A 25,049-nucleotide genomic window follows, 5' to 3' on the forward strand; every position below is an offset into this window, starting at 1 on the left:
TGCCAGGCAGAGGACTCGAAAAAGGTGCAAATTGCAGAACAGAAGTGCAAGTGCGGGATCATTGGGCTGCCCCAAAATAAAACAGAAAAATAAACGTCTAAACTTGGCTAGTAAAAAAAAAGAAGTAGATCAGATCAGATCAGCGACACAAATGGATTTTTCTGGTCTTTTTTGGGGGTGGTTGTCATCTCGTCATCCCTCATCGAAATCGTAAGCCGGTAATTCGCAGAACAGGGCCTCGTGATACAAGTTCGTATTCGTCTCGCGGCAAATCAGTCGGATGCTGGCAAAAAATAAGGGGTAAGGGAGTCGCCATCGTCTTCAAAAATGGGAGGAAGAGAAAGAAAAGGAAGTAGGGGTATTTCTTTTCCTTCTTTTTTTTCCATGTCCCGGTTCCAACGGTAACAGGCAAAAATAGTATAATGGTAGTATAGCAGTCGGTTTCGGTTCGGATGGAGATCGGGGGGTGTGAGTTTGAGGGGGAAAAAAATTGGCGGAAAGGTTTAGTCGTTCTACTCCACGATGATCTCAACTCCCGAGGTGGCACGAAGCTCATCACTGCCACGGGCCTGATGACCGTTCTGGCGGCGGAAGCCGGTGCCCTTCTCGGGTGTCGGGCCACGGGGCTGTCGGATCGGGATGCGCTCTTGCTGGGTATTGTCAAAACCCATTCCCATGCCACGGTTGCTACCGATAGTACCGGCCGCCGAGGACTGACTGTCCTGCTCCCAAGAGAACATACCACGCAATCGTCGAGGGCTGGAGTTGGGGCCTCCGATGCCGGTTCCAAGAGACAGGCCACCAAGGCTGTTCACGAGCAGGTTGTCGTCACGCTGCATACCCAGAGAAGAGCCGGAGGGCGCCGAAGTGAGGGTGGGGGTGTTGGACGTGCCGGTCTGGGCACCTTCGTACTGGAGACGGGTTCCGTTGGACTGCAAAGCGGCAGGGAAGCTCGCGGAGGAAGGGACGGGAGACGGAGTGTAAGATCGCAGGTCGGCGAAAGACTTGGCGGCACGCAGGTTCTGAGTGTTGGCAAAGTTGCCAGGCGAGTCCATCACACCGAGGAAGCTAGAATTCTGACCCCGCAGGGTGTTGAAAGCACCAGGGCCACCCTCATTACGGGCCTCGCTAAAGTCAATCGTGGCCGCACGGTTGAGTCCACGACGACCGCCGTCACCAGGCTGTCCCGCGGGCGGGATGGCCGACATAGGGGGGCTGACGTTGGTACCAGCCGCCACCTTGAAGACCTGGACCTGGCGCTGATCGCCATTCCCGCGGGAGGCATGGCCCAAGCCCATGTTGTGAGCCAGGGTGTGAACCGTGCGTCGCTGGGATGGGGTCAAGTTGGGCGGGAAGATGACCGAGTCGCGGGCGGTGTCTTCCTTGAACAGGAGCAGTTGCGAGTAGTACGAGAGAGTCTGGCTGTCGTTCAAATCCACCTCTACTTGTTCGTGTTGATGAGCAATCAGGTCACTGTCGGATGTCGGGAAGTGCCTGATTGACTTACCCAGCTTCTGACCGCGTTGCGAGACGGGCGAGGGCGAGGTGGCCGGGATATGCGAGGTCAGCGAGGACATGGAGCTCTGCGTTTGCAGCTGAGACGAGGCCATGGGCCGGTGCTGTTCTTCCAGCTGGCCACGGCGCTCACGCTTCTCCCGTTCGATACGTTCCCGCTCCTGCAGGGGGAGCATCTTCTTGTATTCCACACGCAGCTTACGGCCCTGCAGTTCAAAATGGTTGAGGACCTCGATCACCGTTGCAGTCTCCTCTGCCGAAGTGAAGTTGGCAAATGCCAATCCACGGAACACGCCGTTGTCAAAGTGGTAGTTGAAGGCGTAGGGGAGGGGCAGGTTCAGCTCAGTCATGAGTTGCACCAGCTGTTCCTTCTTCACGGCAAATGGGATGTTCTTGATGACGATCGCAGTTGGGATCAGTTCGTCGTCGCCCTCGGAGGAAGCCGATGCTTCCGGGCGCATCGCACTGCTTTGAATGGGGCCAGGGCCCAAGTTGGCGAAGGCGTTGGGCATACCGGGTTGCTGATCCAGCCAGGTCTAGTGAGGGAGAAAAGAACGGGTTAGTTGTGGGACTTTTGCGACGGGTAGAAAACCCGATATGAAGAAAACATCCCAAGGGAGGGTAGAAAGAAGGAAAGTCACAACAACGGAAAATTTTTCTCAAGGCCAGCACGCTGGATCATCACAAAATACATACCGTAGGCAGACCAGTGCGTCCACGAGCGTTCGGCTTCAGGCTGGCCGAGGCCGACCGAATCCCACCGAGGGACTGGGCGTTGGCGAAGCCATTCGGGTTCCAAGTCTGGGAGCCGGACAGGTCATAGGCATAGGAGTTGTTGTTCTGCTGCAGCGAAGGGTTCAAACGCTCCAGACGGGCAGACTCGTAGCGGGCCATTTGATCCTCGTAGGGATTGATAGGCATGGGGCCGTAAGCGTCAAACTGGCGAGAGGGCTGACGGTGCAGGGGTTGTTGATGCCGCTGGGATCCAGGGGAACGCGCGGAGGGATCGTGATACATGTCCGACTGTTGGTAACTCATGGCGGAGGAACGAAGGATTCCCGGAGGATGGCCGAGGAATGTGAGCACGTAAGATCCACCACAACAAGGTCCACGTCTAGATTCGAGTCCGAGCCCGAAGCCTTAGGTTTCTGACTCGATTCAAGTTCCCGAGAGGAAGGTCGAGCGCAGGAGTTCCGTGGGGAGGCACGGAACTACTCGGACATGGGAGGGGCCAGATAAATTTGTCGTAAATGGGGGGTTCAGATAGAAATAAAAAAAAGTGGGTTGACAAGATTTAAGTTATTGGAGATTGTTGTGTGTGGTGAGGAGGAGGAGAGGAGGAGGTTGGTTGGTTGGTTGGGGGGGGGAAAGAGGAGGAATTTTGCGGAGTGAAGCAAGCAGCAGGACAAGGCACCAGGGCAGAAAAAAGCGTGCGGTGCAATGAGGGACCAAACAGCAAAATCGCTCACGGGATGCAAAGTTCGTGCTCGTTCGGGTCGTGAAAATGGAAGGAGGAAGGAGGAGGGGGGGGATGAGGCAAAAAGGAGGTTTGTTCTTTTTTTGTTTTTGGCTTTTTAGGGGAGGGGGAGAGATGGAGACGCCCGAGAATTTTCACGGTGTCATTTAGTAGGTCAAAAGGAGGGAAGAAGGGAAGAAACAGAGAGGAGGAGAGGCAGAGAGATGAGCAAAGTGAAGAAGAGCGGGGGGGCGAAAAGGTTTTTGGTCAATTGGCTGGTCCACAGTAGTCAAGTGCAAGTGGGAAAAAGTCGCCAAGAACCGGGAGTAAGGAGGCCGAAAGAGTCAAAAGAATCGAGAAATGTCGACGAAGATGATAGTGATGATACCACGGAATTATTAGTATAAGTGACTGCCCTGAATAGGTATTGATTTCTTGCTGGTATCAAATCGAAAAAGAAAAGAAGAAACCAGAGAAGCCTCGATCGTTAGGGGGGAAGGAGATTGGCTCCGGCACTTATATACAGGGACGCGCAGAACAAGACAGACTATCTCCGTTGCCCACGCTAAAATGGATCCCAGTCGGATCAATGTGGTTCCTCCTGAAATGCAAGTCCCCCAAAAAAAGAGGTATAATTATAGTATACATAAACGGTTCAATAATCAGGAGGAGAAATTAGAGTTGGACATTGACTAGCAGAATAATCCGAACAACTACTCAAATCATTCCAAGATGATCATTTGATGATAGTCTAGAATTGTTCCAATGTGTGTTTTGCGATGTATGTATTTTGGTGTTCTATGTACTTAATTTTCCATCTAACATCTTATTCTCCTTCTACAAGTCATAATAGCAAGGTCTGGGATCAGTCCATCTTCCATTCACTTAACCAGCCTAGACCTCTCCATAATCCCAATGATACTGCTGATTCTGCCCCTGGATGTGCCCTCCTCTCTCTATGGCCAAACTACACACCTGTTCGTGCCAATCGGAGTCTCAATCCAGCTCCTATGGATTCAAATTTGTCTCAGCTCCCCCACTCCTCACTTAGTCCTCCTACTATACGGAGTCTTCTTCCCTTTCCCCCCTTATACAACCACAACCGTTCATCTGCCCCTCTCTCTCTATCTTAGTCTCTTAGCTTTCAATCCGTCGTTTTTCATTACCTTCTTAGCCCTTCTATTTCACCTTCTAGCACTACCCCCCTAGTACCCTTCGAGCTTCGCGTTTTTCCATCCCTGATGATAATTTCCTTCCCGAAATTCCACCACGATCGGCCCCCCACTAGTGGTGACTGGCTGGTCACTGGTTGGAAAGTTCGGAATCGGGTGCTTTCCGGCCATCTGCATACCGCATCGAATCAGCGGCCGTAGACTCGAACTCTACCGTAAACTCATGTTAGTCGCTCGGCTCCCTGTCCGTCATCTTTCTTTTTGCTGAGTATGTCAGGAACGTATTTTTATCATTCTAGTCCTAGATGCCCGTGCTCGCTCTCCCCGTTGGAAAGTATGACACGTCTCCGCCACTGGGGACATCGGCAAACGCAGGCGAGGCGGGAGAACTAGACACCTCCTGTGGCTGCTGCCTGAAGAGGAAGAGTATGGAGGATGGAGTAATTAGAATAGCATTATGGTATTATTAGTAGAAACTAACAATTTGAAAATTCATCGTGAAAACAAAAAAAGCTAGCTAAATTCGACCGCGTACTAATCTACTACTAATCACTTTGATGAACTCCGTACGAGCATGGACATGGACATCCCCCAGAAAAGTCCAGCAACAGCCACCACAAGTTCACAACGCCGATCGCACGAGCAGTTTCAGAGTTTCCAAAGTGACATCTGACCAGTCCAGCGCCTCTCGGTTCACCTCCTGCCTCGTGCTCGCCGCAATTGCCACTTTATTTGATACGTTGACGGCTCTCCCGTCCCGCTGCGGTTGTACTAAAGATTTCTTTTCTTTTTTGTGGTTGTGGTCATCTTCTCGAGATGGTAGTTCGGTCAGGGTTTTCTGATGCATGACATGACTCGCTGACTGCGAAGTCTGTGAGAACCATCGTTCAGTTACTACTGTTATCCCCAATCTATTGCTTTGACCTGGTCAATGTTCCCTTTGTCGTCGTTCGTATTTCGCACGAGGTCCCGTAATGGAATCTATTCAGAGTGAGTATCCACCCCCCTAAATGGTTGGACTCCTTTTTTTCTTTTCCCTTTCTTCCGAAGTAAATCCACTGGCCTGTCTTCCGTAGAAGGGATAGCGTGTGCTTCAGGGGATCACCTCGATCTGTCCTGGCTGGACATATTTTGCCACTCTTCTGTATTCGTTCATTCGCATTTATTACTCCGTTGAGTACAGTGTGCACTTCCGTGCATCATCTTCTACCTTAATTGCCGCCCGATCCTACCAACTGATTATTGATCCTACGAGGTATACATAGATAACATGGCGATTGGGAAGAACATCAAGCTAGAAAAAGAACAAACATAGTGGAAACAATATTTCTCCAACTCACCAATAGTTTGGTCCAAACGGAACGGCCCAGCACTTCCCGGAATTTGGCCATTTCTACGGCTCTACCATTCGAATCCTCCTATTTGTCAAAAACATCTTTAATTATTCCCTTCTCGACACTCCACGCCCTGATTGACGGCGCATGGTGCTATCAACGCCAGGTCCACTCACCACTCCACCAACCAACCCCCAACTAGGAAAAGAAACCAGTGCCCGTCTCCACGATCCGCACATCCCCCGTTTCTAGTGCCGCGGAACTGACCTGCAACCTGTCCGGTGCCCCCAAAATCATCAGCTAGAAACCCGCTAGAGACCGGTTAGAAGACCGTCTTTGAGGTTGTGGGAACCGTTAGAAAGTCCGACGGTCTTGGTCGGCGGTGGAGTTGTAGCTGGATGTCTTGTTACTGGTTCTTGCTATTCCCGAGTGAATGGTGCGCCTTGCGCGTGGCGGCCGCCGTCGTGGTGCCGTGGCCCGTGGCCATGTCGACGGGGAGGATGGGGAAAGCTTCCGGAGCTTCTGGGTAACCTTTCCATGCGAAGCTACTTACTCAACTTGGGACTATTGTACGAAGTACCATTCTTTTCGTTTGATTGGTGAGCTGCGCACTCTGGTCTTCGTGAATTGTACCTTTTTTGGAGGGTGATTGTTGGCGCCCCTCCCCCTTTCTTCTTCTTCTTTCTTCAGTTCACGATGTGAAGGACAATGAATTTCAAGTGATATCATCTACTCCGTAGGCTCAACGATGAACGGTCTGCTTGCTGCTAGTCCTCTCCAGGGCGATAGTGCTTGACATAGGTACGAACCCCTTTTCCCAAGGTCTACTGACGATCTTTCTTCCTTAGACCCTGTTACTTTTAACTTGACCTGGTGCGAAAGAAGCTCCAAGCTGTTGATTGAGCTGAGGACCGCCGGCCGAAGTCCTGTAAGAGGCCAATTAAGTGGATTTCAAGCTCAGCCTTCGAGAAAGAGGCTTGGAACTTCCATCAGTAATTACTAAATGTGGCAGTAAAGAGCCCTTCCATTCCACTGAATTCCTGATCTTAAAATAATATCAAAAACTAAAACTAAAACTAAAATAATAGCCTCACGCCCTAGTGGAATGGGCCGGTCCATTTGGCGTGTCTCATACTGTCTACTGGGGTCCGGGAGCGTCGGAGAAGGATGTTTCGCATTTCCATTTTGCAATTCAGGGGGAACTTGGAACTTGGAACGAAACGAGGTCCCCCGTCCATAGACAGGTGGGTCAAGCAAGGTTATTCGCTGCCCTGGCGAACCTGCAGCGGATGCAAATACTGTACTAGCCCTTGTCGACTCCTGACGAAGAAGGTCTGGTTCACTTATGAGCTTAACGAGGCTATGCGTCCAAGGTACTCGACTACGAAGTTTTGCTGCCTGTTACCTTGAGGAGAGCAAATCCCGATCATCTGTCACGCGAGGAGAATCGAAAACTATCGGTCGCGGCCATCATTGCTCGTTCTCGAGTAGTGTTTGCTTGGATGTGTCGATCGCCAACTGGCGTTGAAGCACAGTCGACTCGGTGGTCCAAGGGGTCAATAGCTTAAATATCTCTCACCAGTAGCCAATCGTGTTTCGCAATGTCATCGAGTCGGGGTTCAAGAGGGCCACGTGGAAGTGGGCTTTGACAAACCTTGTGTGTGCATATTCCAGGTCTCAGGAGGCGAGAAAAGCATCGACAGGAGGCTTTCCAGTTGGGATAGAGTATTCCGCGGGTTCGCCTGCTAAGGTCGGGATCGGGAGTCTTGAAAGAACAAATCGCGCGCGTACTGCTCTTAGAGAATATATAAGTGTGATTCCAAGCTATCAAACTCGATTCATTGACCCCGGGAACTACATCGCAGCCTTGCAAGTTCTGATAAGGTGAAGAGGCGGAGGCTGAGTGAGTACCTCTTGATGGTCTAGATCAGGCGGAGTAAGAAGAATAAATACAGTAGGCAGAAGCATTGGCAATATCACATATTGATTGACAGTGGTGGCTGCGTTGGCTGAACAGACCTGTCAGTTTCTAGAATCCTTCGCGTGGTCGAGTTGCGTCGCCTGTATGGAGAACCAAGTATATGTTACCGAGTCTGCAATTGATTAAGCATTCAAGAATGGGAATGTAATTTTAGATCGACAATATAAGTTTAATATAGAGTGCTTCGTATACGATCGACCATAATGTATGTATTGTTCTATATGCTTTACGTCGTGGTATATGCTTTGATGAACCCTCAGTCTGACAATGCCCTGTGCCATGGATGTCACAGACAGTGTGTGATAAGATCAAAGGGTCTACTCAGGGTTCTCTCTATGTCAAAACTCTCCAAGCACGAGCCATTGTACTACTTGAGAAGGGCCTGCAGAGAAATCTGTGCCAGAATAGCGGCGTCCACGCGAACAAAACACTATGGATGTAGGAAACAAACCAGGTAAGCTGTTGCATACATTTTGACCTGGCCTGATCCTGTTTCAACAAAGAATCAGCATCAACCTTCAAACGCAAAGGCCATGGTGTCCACAAGCGAGCTACTTTCGACGTCAGTTGATTCATCAGTAATCCCTCTCAAGGTCTCGCCTGGCAAAATTGGCGGGGTTGCATTGCATCTCACGGCGATCCAGGGTTGTCCCGTCGGACATGAACATCGTCCGCTATGATACTTGATGGACAGTCCGAACAGTCAATGCAATCCCCTCGTCTGTCAGGGACACACGCCGTGATGATCACCGCCAATGAGGAAGAGCGGGCGTGGCGTAGACAAGACTCCGCGTGCGGGACATGAGCCAGACATGAGCCAGACATGGATGGTGAAACAACCCACGGTTCCAAGTTCCAAGGGGTACGAAAACTGCGAATAAATGGGTGACGAGTTGGGGCCCCACTGGAACCGATCGTGCCACTTCCTGAGTTCAATAGAGGACGTCAGGACTTCTCCAAGCATGAAGAAAGAAATCAGCGACGGAAAAAGAGTGGTAATCAACACAATTGTAGTTGATCGTTCGTTCAATTCTTGAATCAAGCATTTGCCCACCAGCCCAAAATAGTTCTCCAAGGCAGCCATCAGATTTGATGGCGCAAACTCGATCCACCATACGCGGCCTCTGCAAGCCACTCGAGCCAAGTGCCGATCGCCTGGGGCGTCGCCCGTCCGGGATGAGCATTTGGCTAACGAAGCCCAGCTGAAGGCGCCAGTCGTATCGTATTCTGGTGGTCGTGAGTGGGGCCGATGATGCTTGACAGACCCAAATTGACCCCCAAAAAAGCTGGCGAATTTAAAATGTCGCTGGCCTGCCCTCGTGGTGGAAACTAGAGAGGCTGAGGAAGGTTAGGTGTGAATAGGGAGTGAGTATAGTTGATCGTCAACTCCTAGTACAGTGAGAAAGGACAATCGAGGAATCTCCGTCTGGAGAAGCCTCTCAAATCACTCGCGCAACGATGCGCATAACTTTTCGCGTGTCCATCGCTGTCGCCCTGGTCGTCGCCATCCTCCTCGTCAAGAATCATTTAGATTCCCTCGAACCACAATGGCAAGCCGACCGCGGCGCTGACCTCGCTCCCGAAATCGTGTTGGACAGCGCGGGCGCACATATCGAGCTGGTCTCGGCCAATTCCAATCCCAATCCCAATCCCGCACAACTCTCACCCTCATACTCTTCTCATTCTTCGCATTCCGCATATTCTTCTTCACCAATGGCGCCGAAATCTAGTCCAGCACCCCCGTCCAAAACATGGCCCGAGCCGACGAATCCGCCAGTCACGCCGACAAAGTTCCAGCCGAAATCGATTCCGGTCGATGTCCCGGGCGCGAATGATGATATTTGGCAATATCCTTTTTGGGCGGATAGGGATGATGAAGTCGGGGTTATTCATAATTTGAATGTGAAACCGAAGCCTAAGGCCAAGTCCACTCCTAAGCCGAAGGTCTCGCCGTATCCCGATCGCATAGTCGTCTTGGGTCGGATGTCGTGGGAGGACTCGGATTGGTTGGATGATGAGTTGCCTGAGTGAGTTGTCATGAAATTGAGCCCTTCAGTGCTAAATTAACAATGGATGAACCCGCAGATGGCAACATGCAGTCTACGTGGTTGACGAGCCCGACTCGGAATTCACAGTCCAAATGAACAAGGGCAAAGAATCCAACATCTACCTCCAGTATATCATCGACCACTATCACAAACTCCCCGAGTACATGGTCTTCCTGCATGCTCACCGCAACGCCGAGCACGTCGAATTCTGGGAGCAAGATAACGCCCTGACTGTACAACGTCTCCAATTGGATTACTTGAAGAAAGTCGGTTATGTCAACCTCCGCTGTGGTTGGGGTCCAGGCTGCCCAGACGAAGTCCATCCCTTCCGCCAAATGGAAGGACGTACAACGGAAATCGCGTTTGCGGGCGCCTGGATACGTATCTTTAATAACACTGATGTCCCCGAGGTGGTGGCTACCCCGTGTTGTGCGCAATTTGGAGTGACCAGGGCACAGGTCCACACCCGGCCTTTGAGTGATTATCAGTCCTTTCATCGCTGGCTGATGGAGACCGAGTTGGATGATGAGACGAGCGGTCGTGTGTTTGAGTATTTGTGGCATATTATTTTCGGGCAGGATCCCGTTTTGTAAGTTTGGTTCTTGGCCTTTTCTTGTTGGAGCATGGTACTGACGTTTGGTTCTTTCTAGTTGTCCATCAAAACAACAGTGTTACGAGGATGTATATGGAATGGAGTGGGATCCTGCCTATGAGGATGACTACATGGATTGGATCAATGATGAATTTTGGGATTTACCGTATAGAAAGTGATATAAAGTGTGCCTTGCATAGTACTGGCGCATCTCAAGACAAATAGATACCCTCATGCATTTTTTTTTATTTAATCTCGCATTCTCGAAGATGTTATGGCGTGCCTGGATAGTATGCATATAGATTGAGGTTTGAACTGGCTAAAGAATGCCCTTCGCCGAACCCGAGGGAACCTTTACATACGGTCTTGGCCGGCCATCTACTCAATGTCTAGGGAAGAAACTGCCTCCACTTCTGAACATGAAGGTCATAAACACCGCACAACTCTCAAAAGCATGAATGTCCTAAATTGATCAACTCTGATAAAACACAAGAAACCAATACTGGATCCGCATAATTCGTAACGAGATTCCAACAACTATCTGTCCAAGCAATTCATATCGCCGTGTTCCGTTCTCATTCATATCACTTTGAGCCACAAATCAAGCAAGCCCGTGAGTCTACTCTACAGCCAGGCAAGAGGCATGAGACCAGCGACTGCAACCAGAGAAACAACACCTGGGCCAGTCCTGCCCGCCGCTGCACCGGGACTCGGACTGGCAGTGGCAGCACCCCCTGTAGATCCGGTCGAGGTTTGCGACGGGCTGCTAGTAGAGCCAGTGCTGGAGGTTGGACCAGCACTTGCTGTAGCGGTAGCACTCGCTGCTGCGGGGTCAGTGGTACCGGTGGCCGTGGCACTCAGAGTGGTGGCAGCAGCAGCGTTGTAGGAAGTCGTGGTGAATCTGCATGAGCGGACGAGGTCAAGGGCCTCTGTAAGATGTGTATAAGTATACTGCTATGATAGAAAGGACAGGGTGTAGAGTAGGTCTTACCGTTATCATCATCATCATCGTCGTGGTCATCATCATCACGGTCATTGTCGTGGTGACCATACTGGGTGATACAGGCAGCACAAAGAGGAATCTGTGTCTTGGCTGCTTCCCAATCACAGATACACTGCAATTCAGCACGGTCGTTGTCGTGCTGATTATCACAGCGTCGGGAGACTCCGACTACAGGGCCACAAGCATCCCAGCAGCGGTTTGGAACGTCGTCTTGTTCCACCTTGGCAGCGATTGCGACGTTGCCGGCGAGGATGAGACCGGCGAGAGCGAGGAGCTGTTGGGCACGCATGATGATTGAGATTTGGAGATTTGAAGAGATTTGAAACTTGAAGTTCGGTTGAATATCTTGATGAAGCTGTTGATATGATCGTTTCTAGACCGGAATTGAAGCTCTCTTTATAATTTTGCTTTCACACTCCAACCGTGGTGTTTCTATAAATGAAGTTCCCGTTGGGCGTTGCCGATCCAAGCATTTTGCACATTTTGCTTTATCTTCTCGATCATCGCATGCTGCCGACAGATAATATCGAGTTGGGTAATTGAGCTGCTGAGCCCCCCGGGTAAAAGGAAGACCCTGAGGATCAATATAGAATCGAAGCTCATCGACGGGAATGATCTCCACCGATCGACTAGGATAGAGCCAGTGTCCTCGAAGGAAAAGCCGTTGCCTGGTCCATCTGTGAATCGGCCAAGAATTTGCCAAGCGGTCGTGAGGTGGGAGATCACTTGTCAAAGAGACCGGGGAGAAAAGCAATATTTGCGTGTTCCGTTGCAAAGCCTCGGCGTCACTATAGGTTGATTATAGTTCTATAGCTATGGTTTAATCTCAGTGTCTCTATCTACATACACTCTGGGACACTCTCCAGTAGTTCATATGTATAAACTGTCTATCAGAATCTAGTCTCAAGATTTTCAAAGAATCTAAACATCCAAAGAACAACTTGTCTGCCAAGAGCGATGCCCGAAGATATTCATCTAAGCCACCCTGTGGGGCCGCCAGTCCTTGGCGCGGTAGTTCGGCATGAAGGGTTCAAACTTCGTTTAGGCCTCCTCATTCTCTGATGGAACCGAAAGCATAGTGAGGATCTGGGGCATATTGCAGGCTAATTTTGCCTATTCTGTTGCTAATGATTATCCTAAAGTCGAGAAAACAAAGTGTGGCTGTAAGCCTATCTTGCAGGTACCCTGCAGATAGCCGAGCCAATATGCTACACTTTCGTTGATGTAGATGGATATATATAGCAGAACTCGCAGGTTGCGTTTAGGCTTCAGCATTCTGAAGGAGATCTTTGCAAGACATTTTGCTGTCCCTATGATCTATAGCGGGAGACAGATCTAAGAATAAGGGACTGGAAGTGTAGGTATACAAACTATCTCTTTGGTTCAGAAGGGGGAAGGACCAGCTATCTAGCCTATGGAACGAAATACCCGGCATGACTCGTGTCTACCAATGATCAGAGTATCCATTTATCTAGTCGTACTCAGTTCCGGACCATAAGACTAATTTATTGGATTGGTGCGATATCAACATGGCTGTTGATGTTGTTTACTTACGTAGGTACCCAGAGGCAATGTCCACTTAGTAAGAATCCGACCCCGCGGGAACCTCCATGGCAGCATCCAAGTTAAAGATAGACACTTCTGCGCACTATCATTAGGTACACCTTGGCAGCAGAAGCGAGACATTCCAGGACAATCACCCATCCCAACATGGCCAGTGCAGTTGGAAAAATGTGGGAGAAATATTGTCTGCGCCCTGTTGGAGACTCCACTCCCACTGTTCTCCCAGTGTTTCTCTACGGAACAGCCTGGAAGAACGACAGGACAGCCGACTTGGTCTACACTGCGGTCAGCGCCGGTTTCCGCGCTATCGACACTGCAGCACAGCCTCGTCACTACCGAGAACATCTAGTCGGTGATGGAATCCGCAAGGCGATTGCAGATGGCGTTGTCCGTCGCGAGGACCTTTATGTAAGTAGGAACTAACCTTGACAGACTGCGATTTCTCAGACATGACTAACAAACGATGTAGGTGCAAACCAAGTTTAGCCCTATCTCAGCACAGGATCCAGATAATATGCCATATGATCCAAAGGCCTCGGTGACCGATCAAGTCCATGCCTCCATCAAGTCCTCACTGCATAATCTTCGTGCCTCCGAGGACCCGAAGACTGCAGATGATGCGTATATTGATACGGTGGTAATTCACTCTCCACTGCGGACTATTGACCAGACATTAGAGGCCTGGCTAGCCCTGGAAACCTACGTGCCCCATCGCATCCGCAATTTGGGCATCTCCAATTGCTCTCTACCTGTGCTCCGTGCATTGTTCACAGCTCCCGAGGTGAAGGTCAAACCGGCCGTGGTGCAGAATCGATTTTACGAGGACACACTATTCGACACCGACTTGCGATTTTTCTGCCGTGAGAATCAGATCATCTATCAGAGCTTCTGGACGTTGACGGCCAACCCGGATCTGGTGCGGTCTGAACCGGTCCAGCGACTTGCCACTCAAGTTCATATCAGTCCGGCGGCAGCCTTGTACACCCTTGTGATGGGGCTTGAAAATATCGCCGTGCTGAATGGAACTAAGAACGAGGGCCGTATGAAGGAAGATCTAGCAGCTCCGTTTGCCGTGGACGAGTTTATCAAGATGCACCCAGACCAGTGGCAGGAGCTGCTGGAGGGATTCCAGGCGATCGTTGGAGATTCTCACTGATCATTGTAATTTCCATGTCCAAGCAAGGAGAGACATGAAAGACAGAGGCTCTATTATGGGATCTGTCTATTAATTTAACTATCGATATTCTGTGTGAAAGTTCTTGTAATTCATCATATGTGAAACATCTCCAGGTTCTCAGTCGGCCAGTTGACGGGCTGTGCTGACTCAGCCGGCTAGGCGTTGCTCCGCTTCGAATTGACCTCATCGTCGCCAGCGCAGAATCTCTAGTTTTCTCGTCCGCCTCTGCCTTCCATTTGCTCTGGTCGCGTCCTATCACGCATCCTCGGGTCTGGACGCTTGTCCACCGGCCTAGTATACTCCACAAGTGCTGCCTTCACAAACGACCTGAATGTTGCATTTTTGCCTGCGCTGATTGTGGCCTCACCACGGCCGATTCTGGGATCGCCATCACGGTGCCATCCTCGACCACCGCTTTCCACCCACCGTCACCTTCTAGCAACCGCTAGCCAGCGACCGTCGCGCCTATCTCGACGTTACGTCGCATCAAATACGCGACCTATTGTGTCATATAACCTGTCTTATCTGATTGGACTCGTTTGCTCCGACTCATCTACGGTCCCAACTTAATTTTTCTAATCCGTGACCCCATCATCGCCCACGACGACCAAGGCTGCGCTATCGCAATTGGAGCCTTCACTGTTTAGCCTGCCTACCGCTGCCTCGCTGCCTGCGCTTTTGCGTGCAATTCACTTGAAGGGACTCCCATATTTATTCGGCCTCTCCCTACCACGATACCCTTCACCCCGCTTCCACCATACCCTGTCCTGTACAACATCGATTGACTACACAACATCATGAATTCTCAAGGAATCACTCGCAAGCGGCCTGCTCCAGGTACCACCCCTGCGGTGCATCCCCAGCTGGGTACTGTTCCGAACTTCCAGAATCCCAATCCCAATCCCAATCCCAATTCGCAACTTTCCAACGACCAGTTCCTACAATGGGGCCAAAACCCTCCCGCGAACATCGTTAACTCCTCCTTTGTTGACCCATCCGCCTACAACACCGCCGCATATGCATCAACCCAAGACCTGACTGCCCCCGCGGCCTCTACCTCCAATCAGTTGACCCGCCGACAGCCGCCAAACCAATTGGTTAGCCGGAATCGTGGCTACGAGCAAGCACCTGCGGCCTACTCAGAGAATGCTGCTGGTGCAGGCACCGGAGAGGGCGCCTGGGGAGAATCAATTGAGGAACTCTACAATCGGGCTCGGATTGCCAAAAGAGACGCACAAGCGAAGAGGAAGCAGATTCCTCCCTTCGTGCAAAAGCTGAGCAGGTATGTTGAAACTTGACAATTTGAAGTTTAAAGCTGAATACTAACAATTGTTTGCTACAGTTTCCTTGATGAATCCAAAAACACGGAATTGATCCGATGGTCCGATGATGGCAATTCATTCATTGTTTTGGATGAAGATGAGTTTGCGCGGCGTTTGATCCCAGAACTCTTCAAGCACAACAACTACGCGTCTTTCGTCCGACAGCTGAACATGTACGGGTTCCACAAGAAAGTGGGATTGTCTGACAACTCTATGCGCGCCAGTGAGCGCAAGAACAAGAGTCCATCTGAATACTCCAACCCTTACTTCAAACGAGGCCACCCAGAGTTGCTTTGGTTGATCTCGAAACCGAAGAATGCAACCGGCCATGCGAGCAAGGGAAGCAAGGGTGGCGCACGTGTCAAGACGGAAGATGCGGACGACAATGAGTTTGATGACTATCCAGAAGATGGCGCTCCTGGTTCTCGCGAAGACCGTGCACGCCCGCGTCCGCTGTCCCTTCTGACTGATTCAGAAATGCCCAAGGAGCAGCTTGACGGAGTTGTTCAACAGTTGAAGGCCATTCGTCACCAGCAATCGGTCATTTCAAGTCACATTGCCAGTTTGCGCCGCGAGCATGAACAGCTCTCGGCGCAGGCCGCCACCTTCCAAGACCAACACACCCGACATGAGAACTCGATCAACGCCATTCTCACTTTCCTGGCAACAGTGTACAACCGCAGCTTGCAAGGTCAGGATGGATCTCAGAATCTTGCGAACACCTTTGCCGGAGCCATCTCGGGTGACCACCAAGGCGGTATCGTTGATATGGGCGATGACTTCTCCTTCAGCCCACTCGCCTCGTTGACCAGCCCAACTGGTCAACGGACAATGAAGAAGCAGCCATTGCTCCTCAAGGCCCCGCCCTCTGTGAACGACGCCAACCGGACTACCACTCTTTCGCCTGCTGCTAGCGGGGCTTATGATACTCGATCCCGCAGTCAAACCCGCCAGCCAAGTGCTACGCAGCAAGGACATGTGGAAGAGGTGCTTGATAGCAGCCCCAGACAAGGCCCTACCAATGTTTCTGCAGGACAGTTGCCGGACGACAAATCCCCACAGAAGGATATCATGTCTGTGATCCAGAGTTCCAATGCGCGCAACGCTAACCAAAACGCCTTTTCTCAATTCCCCGATGTACTTTCTTCGCTTGAGCGAGGGGGTACCGGTCCGCTGACTCCTGGCGTTCGTGCCGACATGCTTCGACTGATGGCTAATGACACCGGCCACCACACTGGTTCGGCCGGGGCGAACAATGCTCTTATCATGCCAAATCCCCCGCCCATGCCACAAGACTACTCGAATCGCCTTTCCAATACTCGACAGGAGATCGACAGCCTGGTCAAATTGCAAGCTGAGCAGGACCGTTCCGTTCAGAACCTGACAAACCTCCTCCAACCTTTGAGTCCCTCCGGTACTATCCCGGGGTTGGATAACGACTCGAATGCCCCGCCTACGATTGATCTTGATCAGATTTTCAATAACGATTACTTCACTGAGATCCCGGATCAGAAGCACGATCATTCTGGCATTGATTTCGGAACCGGTTCCCATGCACATGATGCCATTGCCTCCACTGAACCGGATGCTGGCGACACCAGCGCCCTCCTTGACTTTGGCGACATCCCGGGAGATGATGATCTCTTCAACAGCAATCAGGGAGCGACCCACGCTTCGTACAACTATGGCTTCGATGGCACTGGTTACGGAGCGGATGCGGGATCTGGACATCTTGACTCTGGCCGGGTTGTCGAGCAACTGACCGACAGCGAGGCTACCAGCCCTGCAGCCCCTGAGGATCCTTCTGTCGAAACCGAAGATGGTGGCAGTGCTGTCAAGCGCCGCCGAAAGGCATGATCTGTCATTTCGATGGAGCTTTGCAATGGAAGCTTATGACCGCCTCGGATCGGAGAACAAGAGATGGAAGAGCTTATGGAATACCCCAGGAGAAAAAATATGGCGTTCATCTGTTCATAGGGCTCTGCTTCTTTGGGGGCAGATTTTGGGTGGTTTTTAGCTTGTGTGTAAAAGAAATCGTTTCTCATGATACCATGACGATTCCATTTAATTGAGGTCTGAATAATAAAGACTTGTTGTTAGATCACAGTACTGTTTACTAGACCTTGTAGATCATAACTGGAGTATGTCTGTTCTTTGTTGATTTTGGTAAAGATACACGATTATAGTAGTCAACGATTCATCGCAGGTGTCCCGTCCCAATCACCTTTTCAGCTCATAATATCTTTCCAACCTTTCTATCATCCCCTATCACCTCTATTTCCCCTCACGATCCCACTCCCTCTCTCCAGCCCTCTCCCTCTTCCTCTCCCTCTCCCGATCCCTCTGCAACCCCCGTTTCCGTCCACTCCCACTCGGCCCACCCAAATCCTTCTCCTTCTCACGCGGATCAATAACCATCAACGAATCAGCATCATCAGGATGATCCTTCTTCCAATTCAAATCCTTGCCGAGCGTATCCTTGCCAAAACGTAATGTATGACTGAGCCAGCCTTGGTCGTGAGCATCTTCGTCTTCATTTGCGGCTGTGTCGGGATCGTCCCATGATTGGCAGGATTGGCAGTTTGCGATGAAATGGAGGTCGCAGAGTTGGGCTTCTTCGTCTTCGGGTTCTGTGGGGAAGGATTTGCCTTTTTCTTTGCTGGTGTGTTGGTCTGGTTGTGTCTGGGCGGAGGATTGTTTGGTGATGGTGGAGGTGCTTCCTTCGAGTTTGGCTTTGAAGGCGTTGAACATGTCGAGGGCGGAATTCTTGGAGCTAGATAGGCCTGCTGCGCCGTTTGTTGATCCTGGTGCTGGGCGTTTACGACCGCGTGTGGCGGTTTCGGGGATCATTGCTTCGAGGGCGGACTTTTTACGACCTGTATCGGCTGGGCCGAGGTCGACATTCCGGCGCATAGATGCCTTGAGTGAAGCAATCTCGGCATTAGTACGGGATAGTTTTGACTCCTTGGCTGGTAGGGATGCTGGTGTTGGAGAGCGAGAGGGTGATTCGGGATCTCGTAGGGGTAATTGTGTTTGGGGATCTGGTGTTTTACGTCGTTGTTTCCGCTCTGGCGAGGCAGTGTGTTTTGGAGATGGAGATCGTGGTCGTTTGCGTGGTGCTGACTCTGTAGCTCGTGGTTTCGTCTCTGATGGCGCATCCTCCATTAAACCAGGTACATCCGTGACCAGTTTGGTGTTGAACTTGGGCTTTGCGGGCCGGATGGGCATCCCTTCATCACCTTCATCGTCACCAAAGCTCAGCAAGACCTTTCCTCCTTTTGCGGCCTTCTTCTTTTTCTTGGGCGCTTGCTTCTCGGTTCCCCCTGCTGTGGTTGAAATGACCTTGCGATCCTTCAATTTACCCTCCAAGGGTCCTAGCTCTCCCACTTCGCAAGATGTCACTTTCACCGGATAGACAGGTCGTTCGGTACCCTCCACGCGCTCCGCATCGGCAATCTTCAGCACATTGAAAATGCTGTCCCCCTCCAAACGTCCAAACAGCGTACACTGCCCACTCAATTCGCGCTCGGTATTACCGAGCGTGATAAAGAATTGACTCCCATACGACCCATCCTCACTCTTCGCCATACCCACCTGCCCACGCCGGTTAAATCGCAGTCGACTGTGAATCTCATCTCGCAGGACGACGCGCTCATTCGGATCGCGCGCTTCGGGATCGTACTCGAACTCGGGATACTCGTAGATGGATGTACCGCCAGAGCCAGTACCCGTAGGGTCACCACCCTGGATCACAAAGTCTGGCGCAATGCGATGGAAGATCGTTCCGGCATAGTAGTTGTCCTTGCAGTGCTGGAGGAAGTTCTTGCAGGTGAGGGGAGTCTGGTTGGCGAAGAGGGCGATATGAATCGGGCCGACGGTCGTGTGCAATGTGGCCGATGCCGTTGGGTTGGGCTCGCTGGCGTATTGAGTGGACATGGTGGGAGGAAGGGAGGAAAGGATATGCGGCCGATCCACGGCCCGTCAACGCTTCGACGGCGTTCAAGAGGAGGTCAATGTTTCATTCGGGCGATTGGGAGCTGCTCCGATAAAAGTGGACGTCATGGCACGTGACTTGTTTACTGTCCCGATTGGGAGGAGCCGCCAGGGCTGAAGTATATGCATTTTTGAGCCAACAGAGGCGGAATATATACAAGAATACAAAATATACATCCAGGAATGTCTGCGTTTTCTATATTCAAATATCCAATGGAGTCCAGTGTCGCTTGGTGGAGTTGTCGCTTTCGGCATAATGTAGGCGTCTCAAGGTCCGGTAGAGGCCATTTTCAAGTCGCATGGTTTCCGGAATGATCAAATCTCTATGTGTGTCGCGAGCGGTCTGTTGCAAGGGGTATGGTGTAATATGATGTCTAGGATGGGGCAGCATGTTGAAGATGTGCGTTTCGTCATGAGAGCGTCGAAGATCCACTGCCTGTCCACCCAGAAGCGGTAAGCGAGGAACTGATGAGCGATGCTACCATAAACGACGATCAATCAACTTCAGCAGGGCTGACCATACAATGAATGATGTCGATGATGGCTGAAAAAAAGATGGCGCATGGTGGATGTTTTGCAAGCCTCAAAAGGCCTGTGCTGAGCCAGCAGCACAGAACTTACAGTACGCAATCCAGTGGAGGGAGTCCTTGGGAGTTGTCGCATAGGGAAGAAGACTCTAAAAAGAACCGAAGAGAAATTTTGGCGCATAAGGGTCGCATATGGGAAGTAGTCGCTGATGATTTCACCGGTAAAGGAAGCACCATGGCCATACGGGGAGGGGAGCCATGATCATGATCAGATGCAGGACATCGTCACTCTCGAATGGGCTCCGGCAAAGTGGCAGGCCAAGGCCCTGGACCATCTTTAGCCGCATGCACCGGGACTGACATGGCAATGGGCAAAGGAAGTGGGCACGACCCAACTCCCCGTTCCTGTTCAAAGGTGGAAGCCCTGGCATGAAGGCCAAGTTGAAACCGTAGCCGACGAAGCGTTCGCTCGGAGATGTCATAACCATCTTGTCGCAGTAGCTTCAGCATTGCCTTGTCGGTCAGCCTATCTTGCATGAAGAGCACTTTGATCCGGGCATGGAGCACCTCATCCGCAGTCGTGGTGCGGCTGCGTTTGCGGATACCCCACTTGCGTAGCCGCGACTGAATGGTTCGTTCTTTGACCTGGATGTTATATCGGCTCTCGAGGGTGCGGCTGATAGAGTCGCTACTGATGCCGTGTTGAAATAGCGTGATAATCTCGTCCCGATAGGGTTCGAGATTGATTTGTTGACGCGGCATGGCGGGATAATCAATAATTGTTAGTGTTGTGTGGGGGAGGGGGAGAAAGGGGAAAAAGGGGAAAGGCGGACAGAACCGGGACACTTTGGGTGGGAAAGGCGGTGAATTTGCGGGATGGTCGTTCGTATACTTGCTTAGGGTCAGGATTGATTGGTCTTTAGAGTGTTTATAGTTTATCAGATTAGGGCTAATATTTATAAAATTAGTTGATGTTGAAGAGATAGATAGAGGGGTATAAAATGTATTGATTCGAATATTATGAATCCTATCTAGCATCGAGTCGTAACGCATCTCAAATATGAATTGCAGCATCAATCTGGAGAACTACCAGCAGACGTCACAACTTGCCCTTCCATCGCATGGGAAAGATACTATGGAGTGTACTTCACCCAGTAGATTTTTTACTTCTTCTCGGCGGAAGCACTGTCCGAGGTAACCATCTCAGGACCAGCCTTGTTCCTCTTGGAGATGCGGAATCCACCAACAAGGAAGAACAGCGCTTGCAGGCCGAGAATAACAGCCAGAGTCACCATAGCACCAATCACACCAGCAACAGCCTTCGACATGCCACCGGAGCTGGAGGCAGACGCGCTGGAAGAGTCGGAGGAGGTGGTGCTGGTAGTAATGGAGCCGCACTTTCCATCGGTGTTGCCACACAGGTCGCACCACTGGGCATCAGAAGTGACAGCCACCTTCTCAATGCTAGTCTTGAAGTCAGACCACGAAAGGAGATCGCTGGACTGGCCGAACAGAGGGTAGACGGTGGGCTCGTCAGCGCCGGTCATGGTGCCATTGTGGAACATGAAGCGGACGCTGAGCTCGCTCTCGGCGGGAATGCCCGTGCCAGTAGCATTGGTCACGAGCTCGAAAACCATCGAGGAGGCGTAATCGGGGATACCGGTGAAGTCGACCGAGGCAGCGGGCAGCTGCATCAGTCCGAAGAACGCGAGCATAGTTCCATAGGAACCGAACGAGACGCTAAGCTTGGACTTGCCGCTAGTGGCAATGGTATCGTTGAGGCCGGAAAGGATCTCCCCAGCCAACACGGCGCCGTCAATGGCCCGGACAGTGTCGGACTTGTTGAACGCCAAGTTGTACTGCTGGTTGTTGGCCAGCTGGAGGAGTTGGGTGTAGATCTCATGCGTCAAGCCCTTGAGGGCGGGATACTCATCGGTAGAGTTGTGGATCTGACCCACATTCAGGTAGTCAAAGATGGAGTAGGCATTCTTGAAGGTCATCTGCGACGAAGTGAAAGTCGAGTTCAGCATGGGCGACAGCGACTGGTAGAAGTCCTTGGTGGACTTCAGCATCGAGTTGTAAGATTCCGATATGTAGTAGTTGTTGCTGCTGACGGTGCCCTTCTGGCAGTCACTTGAGCCCTGCAGCCAGGTAGACCCCTCGTTGCTGTTACTGGAAGAGGTGGAGGTAACCTGGATCAATTGGTAACCTGCCAAAGGCGACACAACGGTGGTCGAGTTGGCCAGCGTCTGGTTGGCACTGTTACCCGCTGGGGGATACACGCCTTGCAGGAAGCCAGTGGCCGAGTTTTGCAAAACGGCATCAGCTGGGGAGCTGGCACTGATCTGCTTGGCGTTGACAATCAGAGGGCTGATGCCCTCGATCTGCTTGTCCGAACTGGCGAGGATATACCGCTCATTGTAGAAGTGGCCGGCATCATAGACCTCATTGTAGCCCAGATCAGTCAATTGAGTGTTGCCGAGGATCTTGGCAGTTCGATCACCGTGGCGAGCAAAGATGTATGCGCCGAGAACACGCTCTGCCTCGACCATCGAGGTCGATAGAGAGGCGGCCAGCAGGAGGCCGGATTGAATGGAGGAGCGCATGATGAAGGCAATTCCGGAAGCAACAGCCGAGCAGCAGTAGCAGAGGAGACAGAAGAGATACAATCAAAAAGCAATGCAACCTGAACCCCTCCTCAAATGTGGCAGGGCATGCACGACTACTTATGTTGGACCGAGCTGATCCGCGGCGACGGAGTCGGATGGGGACTGGTAGCGGGTCAGTCAAGCAATTTCTCCCACCGAGCCAGACCGGCTCCGAGCATGTTAGTCACTTGGTAGATGGGTTAACTAGTTAGTTACGTGAGTAGTATGTTGCGGGGTCGTATAGGTAGCGATTTCGAGCGACCCATTATTATCGGACTCATTTCTTGGGAGCCGGCCGTGCACGGAGGCCGCCGATAATTTCACCGAATCAAGCACAAATGCATCATGAGGAAAATATCGAGGCTCCTGTAGGCTCAGAGGCTGTAGGCGCGGCGGCCCAAGTCCGAGGAAATGGTACACCCTTCTCAATTAGCTAATGAGAAAGCGCGGACACAACCCCAGACGATAAGACAGCGGGAGAAAGTGGGTGAGAGCAAGGTGAGAGTGGGTTGAGAGTGGACGAGAGGGAGTATGAGGAAGGAGGGAAAAATAGTGGAGATGGTTGACTCGGGGTGGAGCATCAACAACCCTGGAAAAGACCGCGTTCGATGGAAAACAACAATCACAGTCTCGGCATGAATTCCATGGCTGATAGGCGTTTCCAGCCACTTCGCACTACTGCAGCTAAAGACTGCATCAATTATTCTTGTTGTGTACTCCGTAGAAGTTTTCGTTTAATTATCCTACACCAGTTGGGATACCCCGCTACAGTAGTAACCCGATTCGGGCTGGTCCAGGCAAAAGGCTTACCTCAATAGTCCAGAATTCACTCAATCGCTGACGGCGGGAAGCGAAGGATCATCGCATCGGCATGCCTTTCTGTACGGAGGGAGAATATTCTATACTGATAGAATAATAATGTCGGTCAAAACTACTCCGTATAGGAGCGGGAAAAGTATACAGTACTACAGTTTCCACAGCCCACGAGCCTAAACATAAGCCTATCTATCTGATTAAAGGTCCGCTATTGGTCGATGTTTTTGATAATTATTGATGCGAAATGCATGCGATCCATCGCGCATCCTAGATTCATAATTGAAGAGGAAATTTTAATCGAGATCGTTTCACTTGCCGAGTTCCGTCTTCACGGGATGTTCATCGAATTCATGCCATGGCGATGCCTTTATCGCCCATCAACTCGCAGCCATTTCGCACAACGCCCACCAATCCTCCCGTCTGAACTGCTTCAGATCCACCTCCGGATAACCGCCACTCAATTTCCGCTAGCCCCTCCAGCCAAGTGATGCGTGTCTGTGCCGGCACTTCAAGCCGCTGTAGTTGATCCGCCAGAGCGGATAGAATATCAGCCAGAGCTAGACCTTTGCTGGACTTGAGCGTGTTCACAGTATTGAGGCATGAAGTCACGTCGCTAGTAGAGAGAATCGTCTTCATGATTTCTTGGATATCGGACGGGTGGGGTGCCGCAATGCAGTCATAGATTGTGGCGTTGGTGATCATTTCGGGTTCGGGTAGGGGGGCATTGGGTGCGTCGCGCATAGGCAAGGGTATACCTAGGGCCATCTGTTAGTTCATCTGATAAGGATAGAAAGTTCCGGGTGTGGCAGAAGTCAAGCATTTCCGCGTCCCGCGGAGAAGGAAGACCCACTGCTAGCATGACAGGCTTGAAGGACGTTTAGCGCCCTTCGCATGTCGCCCTTGCTAAGTCGTACTAGACTGTCGACTGCATCGGGCTGGATGCGAACATTCTCTTTTTCAATCACTTGGTCTACCAGCACTCGAATGTCGGCTTCCTTGAGGGGACTGAACCGGAATCGGGTACATCGTGATAGGAGTGCGGGAGAGAGCTTGTGTGTGTAGTTGGCAATGATGCAGAAACGAGTGTTCGCCGTGTATTTCTCCATGATGCGGCGCAGGGCCATCTGGGCTGTGGATGTCATGGCGTCGGCCTCGTCGAGAATGATCAACTTGAAGCCGGCGAGAGCAGACTTGCCTTCTGTTGCTGCTGGGGCCATGGAGAAGATTTGTTTTGTGCCTGCACAAAGACCGAATTAGCATTCTCTCCCCAGAATGTGATCGCTCCATTCCATATGTGAGACCATACTGGCGAAGGTCTTGATCTGTTCTCGGACAACGTCAATGCCACGATCGTCACTAGCATTGAGTTCTAGCACCATTTGTCGCATGTTCTTTGTGCCGTATATCCGTCGAGCGAGAGCGAGGATGGTTGAGGTCTTGCCGGTTCCAGGGGGACCGTAGAGGAGTAGGTGAGGTAAGCGCTGGCATCTTGTGAGAATATGTCTTGTCAATTCGTCCGAGTAGTACGTACGTTCTTCTCAACAAATTTGTTGATTGTGGCTAGGATGTCTTGATGACCAGAGACATCATCTAGAGTGTTTGGACGGTATTTCTCAACCCTACCAGAGATTTTTAGTATACAGTACTTCCACCATGATCAAAATGCCGTACCAAGGGAGGTTGTCTTGAGCTTGAATGGGCAGGTCCGCCGCCGTCCTCTTTTTCCCACTGGCATTCTCTGAGCTGAACTGGACATCCTTGGGGGGCGCATCCACGTCCATTTCATCCTCGTAGTCGGACATTGTGAATGAGTGCTAATGTAAACGCGAAGTGGTGATGTGGTGGGTGGTAAAGTGAGTTGGTCAAGCAGATCGCGAAAAGTGAAGCTTGACGCGTTCCGCG

The 25,049-nt window shown here is 51.2% G+C and overlaps 10 protein-coding genes across 10 annotated transcripts; 3 read left to right on the forward strand and 7 right to left on the reverse strand.

Annotated features, from left to right (window-relative positions):
- Window positions 1–512: 512 nt before the first annotated feature.
- Window positions 513–2,553, reverse strand: N7473_004169 (uncharacterized protein; the record flags this gene model as incomplete). The annotated part of the gene is made up of 2 exons (XM_057150109.1): window positions 513–2,051; window positions 2,212–2,553. 2 exons carry the CDS (start codon window positions 2,551–2,553, stop codon window positions 513–515), a joined length of 1,881 nt encoding a protein of 626 aa, XP_057013763.1.
- Window positions 2,554–8,916: 6,363 nt separating this feature from the next.
- N7473_004170 (DUF3431 domain-containing protein) lies at window positions 8,917–10,277 on the forward strand (the record flags this gene model as incomplete). The annotated part of the gene is made up of 3 exons (XM_057150110.1): window positions 8,917–9,485; window positions 9,544–10,095; window positions 10,157–10,277. 3 exons carry the CDS (start codon window positions 8,917–8,919, stop codon window positions 10,275–10,277), a joined length of 1,242 nt encoding a protein of 413 aa, XP_057013764.1.
- Window positions 10,278–10,722: 445 nt separating this feature from the next.
- N7473_004171 (putative GPI anchored protein) lies at window positions 10,723–11,390 on the reverse strand (the record flags this gene model as incomplete). The annotated part of the gene is made up of 2 exons (XM_057150111.1): window positions 10,723–11,027; window positions 11,090–11,390. The coding sequence occupies 2 exons, from the start codon at window positions 11,388–11,390 to the stop codon at window positions 10,723–10,725; spliced, it is 606 nt and encodes a 201-aa protein (XP_057013765.1).
- A 1,364-nt stretch (window positions 11,391–12,754) lies between these two features.
- On the forward strand, window positions 12,755–13,878 carry N7473_004172 (putative aldo-keto reductase (AKR); the record flags this gene model as incomplete). The annotated part of the gene is made up of 2 exons (XM_057150112.1): window positions 12,755–13,072; window positions 13,134–13,878. Coding segments are annotated over 2 exons (1,005 nt in total), but the record flags the coding sequence as incomplete, so codon positions are not given.
- Window positions 13,879–14,638: 760 nt separating this feature from the next.
- N7473_004173 (heat shock factor family protein) lies at window positions 14,639–17,020 on the forward strand (the record flags this gene model as incomplete). Its single annotated transcript, XM_057150113.1, has 2 exons — window positions 14,639–15,123; window positions 15,184–17,020. 2 exons carry the CDS (start codon window positions 14,639–14,641, stop codon window positions 17,018–17,020), a joined length of 2,322 nt encoding a protein of 773 aa, XP_057013767.1.
- Window positions 17,021–17,437: 417 nt separating this feature from the next.
- cwc27 (putative peptidyl-prolyl cis-trans isomerase) lies at window positions 17,438–19,099 on the reverse strand (the record flags this gene model as incomplete). Its single annotated transcript, XM_057150114.1, has 1 exon — window positions 17,438–19,099. One exon carries the CDS (start codon window positions 19,097–19,099, stop codon window positions 17,438–17,440), a length of 1,662 nt encoding a protein of 553 aa, XP_057013768.1.
- Window positions 19,100–19,358: 259 nt separating this feature from the next.
- On the reverse strand, window positions 19,359–19,819 carry N7473_004175 (uncharacterized protein; the record flags this gene model as incomplete). Its single annotated transcript, XM_057150115.1, has 2 exons — window positions 19,359–19,592; window positions 19,778–19,819. The coding sequence occupies 2 exons, from the start codon at window positions 19,817–19,819 to the stop codon at window positions 19,359–19,361; spliced, it is 276 nt and encodes a 91-aa protein (XP_057013769.1).
- A 149-nt stretch (window positions 19,820–19,968) lies between these two features.
- N7473_004176 (Clr5 domain-containing protein) lies at window positions 19,969–20,445 on the reverse strand (the record flags this gene model as incomplete). Its single annotated transcript, XM_057150116.1, has 1 exon — window positions 19,969–20,445. One exon carries the CDS (start codon window positions 20,443–20,445, stop codon window positions 19,969–19,971), a length of 477 nt encoding a protein of 158 aa, XP_057013770.1.
- A 401-nt stretch (window positions 20,446–20,846) lies between these two features.
- On the reverse strand, window positions 20,847–22,289 carry N7473_004177 (uncharacterized protein; the record flags this gene model as incomplete). The annotated part of the gene is made up of 1 exon (XM_057150117.1): window positions 20,847–22,289. The coding sequence occupies one exon, from the start codon at window positions 22,287–22,289 to the stop codon at window positions 20,847–20,849; it is 1,443 nt and encodes a 480-aa protein (XP_057013771.1).
- A 1,206-nt stretch (window positions 22,290–23,495) lies between these two features.
- Window positions 23,496–24,949, reverse strand: N7473_004178 (replication factor C subunit 3; the record flags this gene model as incomplete). Its single annotated transcript, XM_057150118.1, has 5 exons — window positions 23,496–23,902; window positions 23,998–24,384; window positions 24,454–24,628; window positions 24,679–24,766; window positions 24,819–24,949. The coding sequence occupies 5 exons, from the start codon at window positions 24,947–24,949 to the stop codon at window positions 23,496–23,498; spliced, it is 1,188 nt and encodes a 395-aa protein (XP_057013772.1).
- Between the last annotated feature and the right edge of the window lie 100 nt (window positions 24,950–25,049).

This window comes from Penicillium subrubescens (assembly GCF_028828155.1).
Source record: "Penicillium subrubescens strain IBT 31985 chromosome Unknown utg000002l_segment0_segment0, whole genome shotgun sequence".
NCBI classification, from domain to species: Eukaryota; Fungi; Ascomycota; class Eurotiomycetes; order Eurotiales; family Aspergillaceae; genus Penicillium; species Penicillium subrubescens.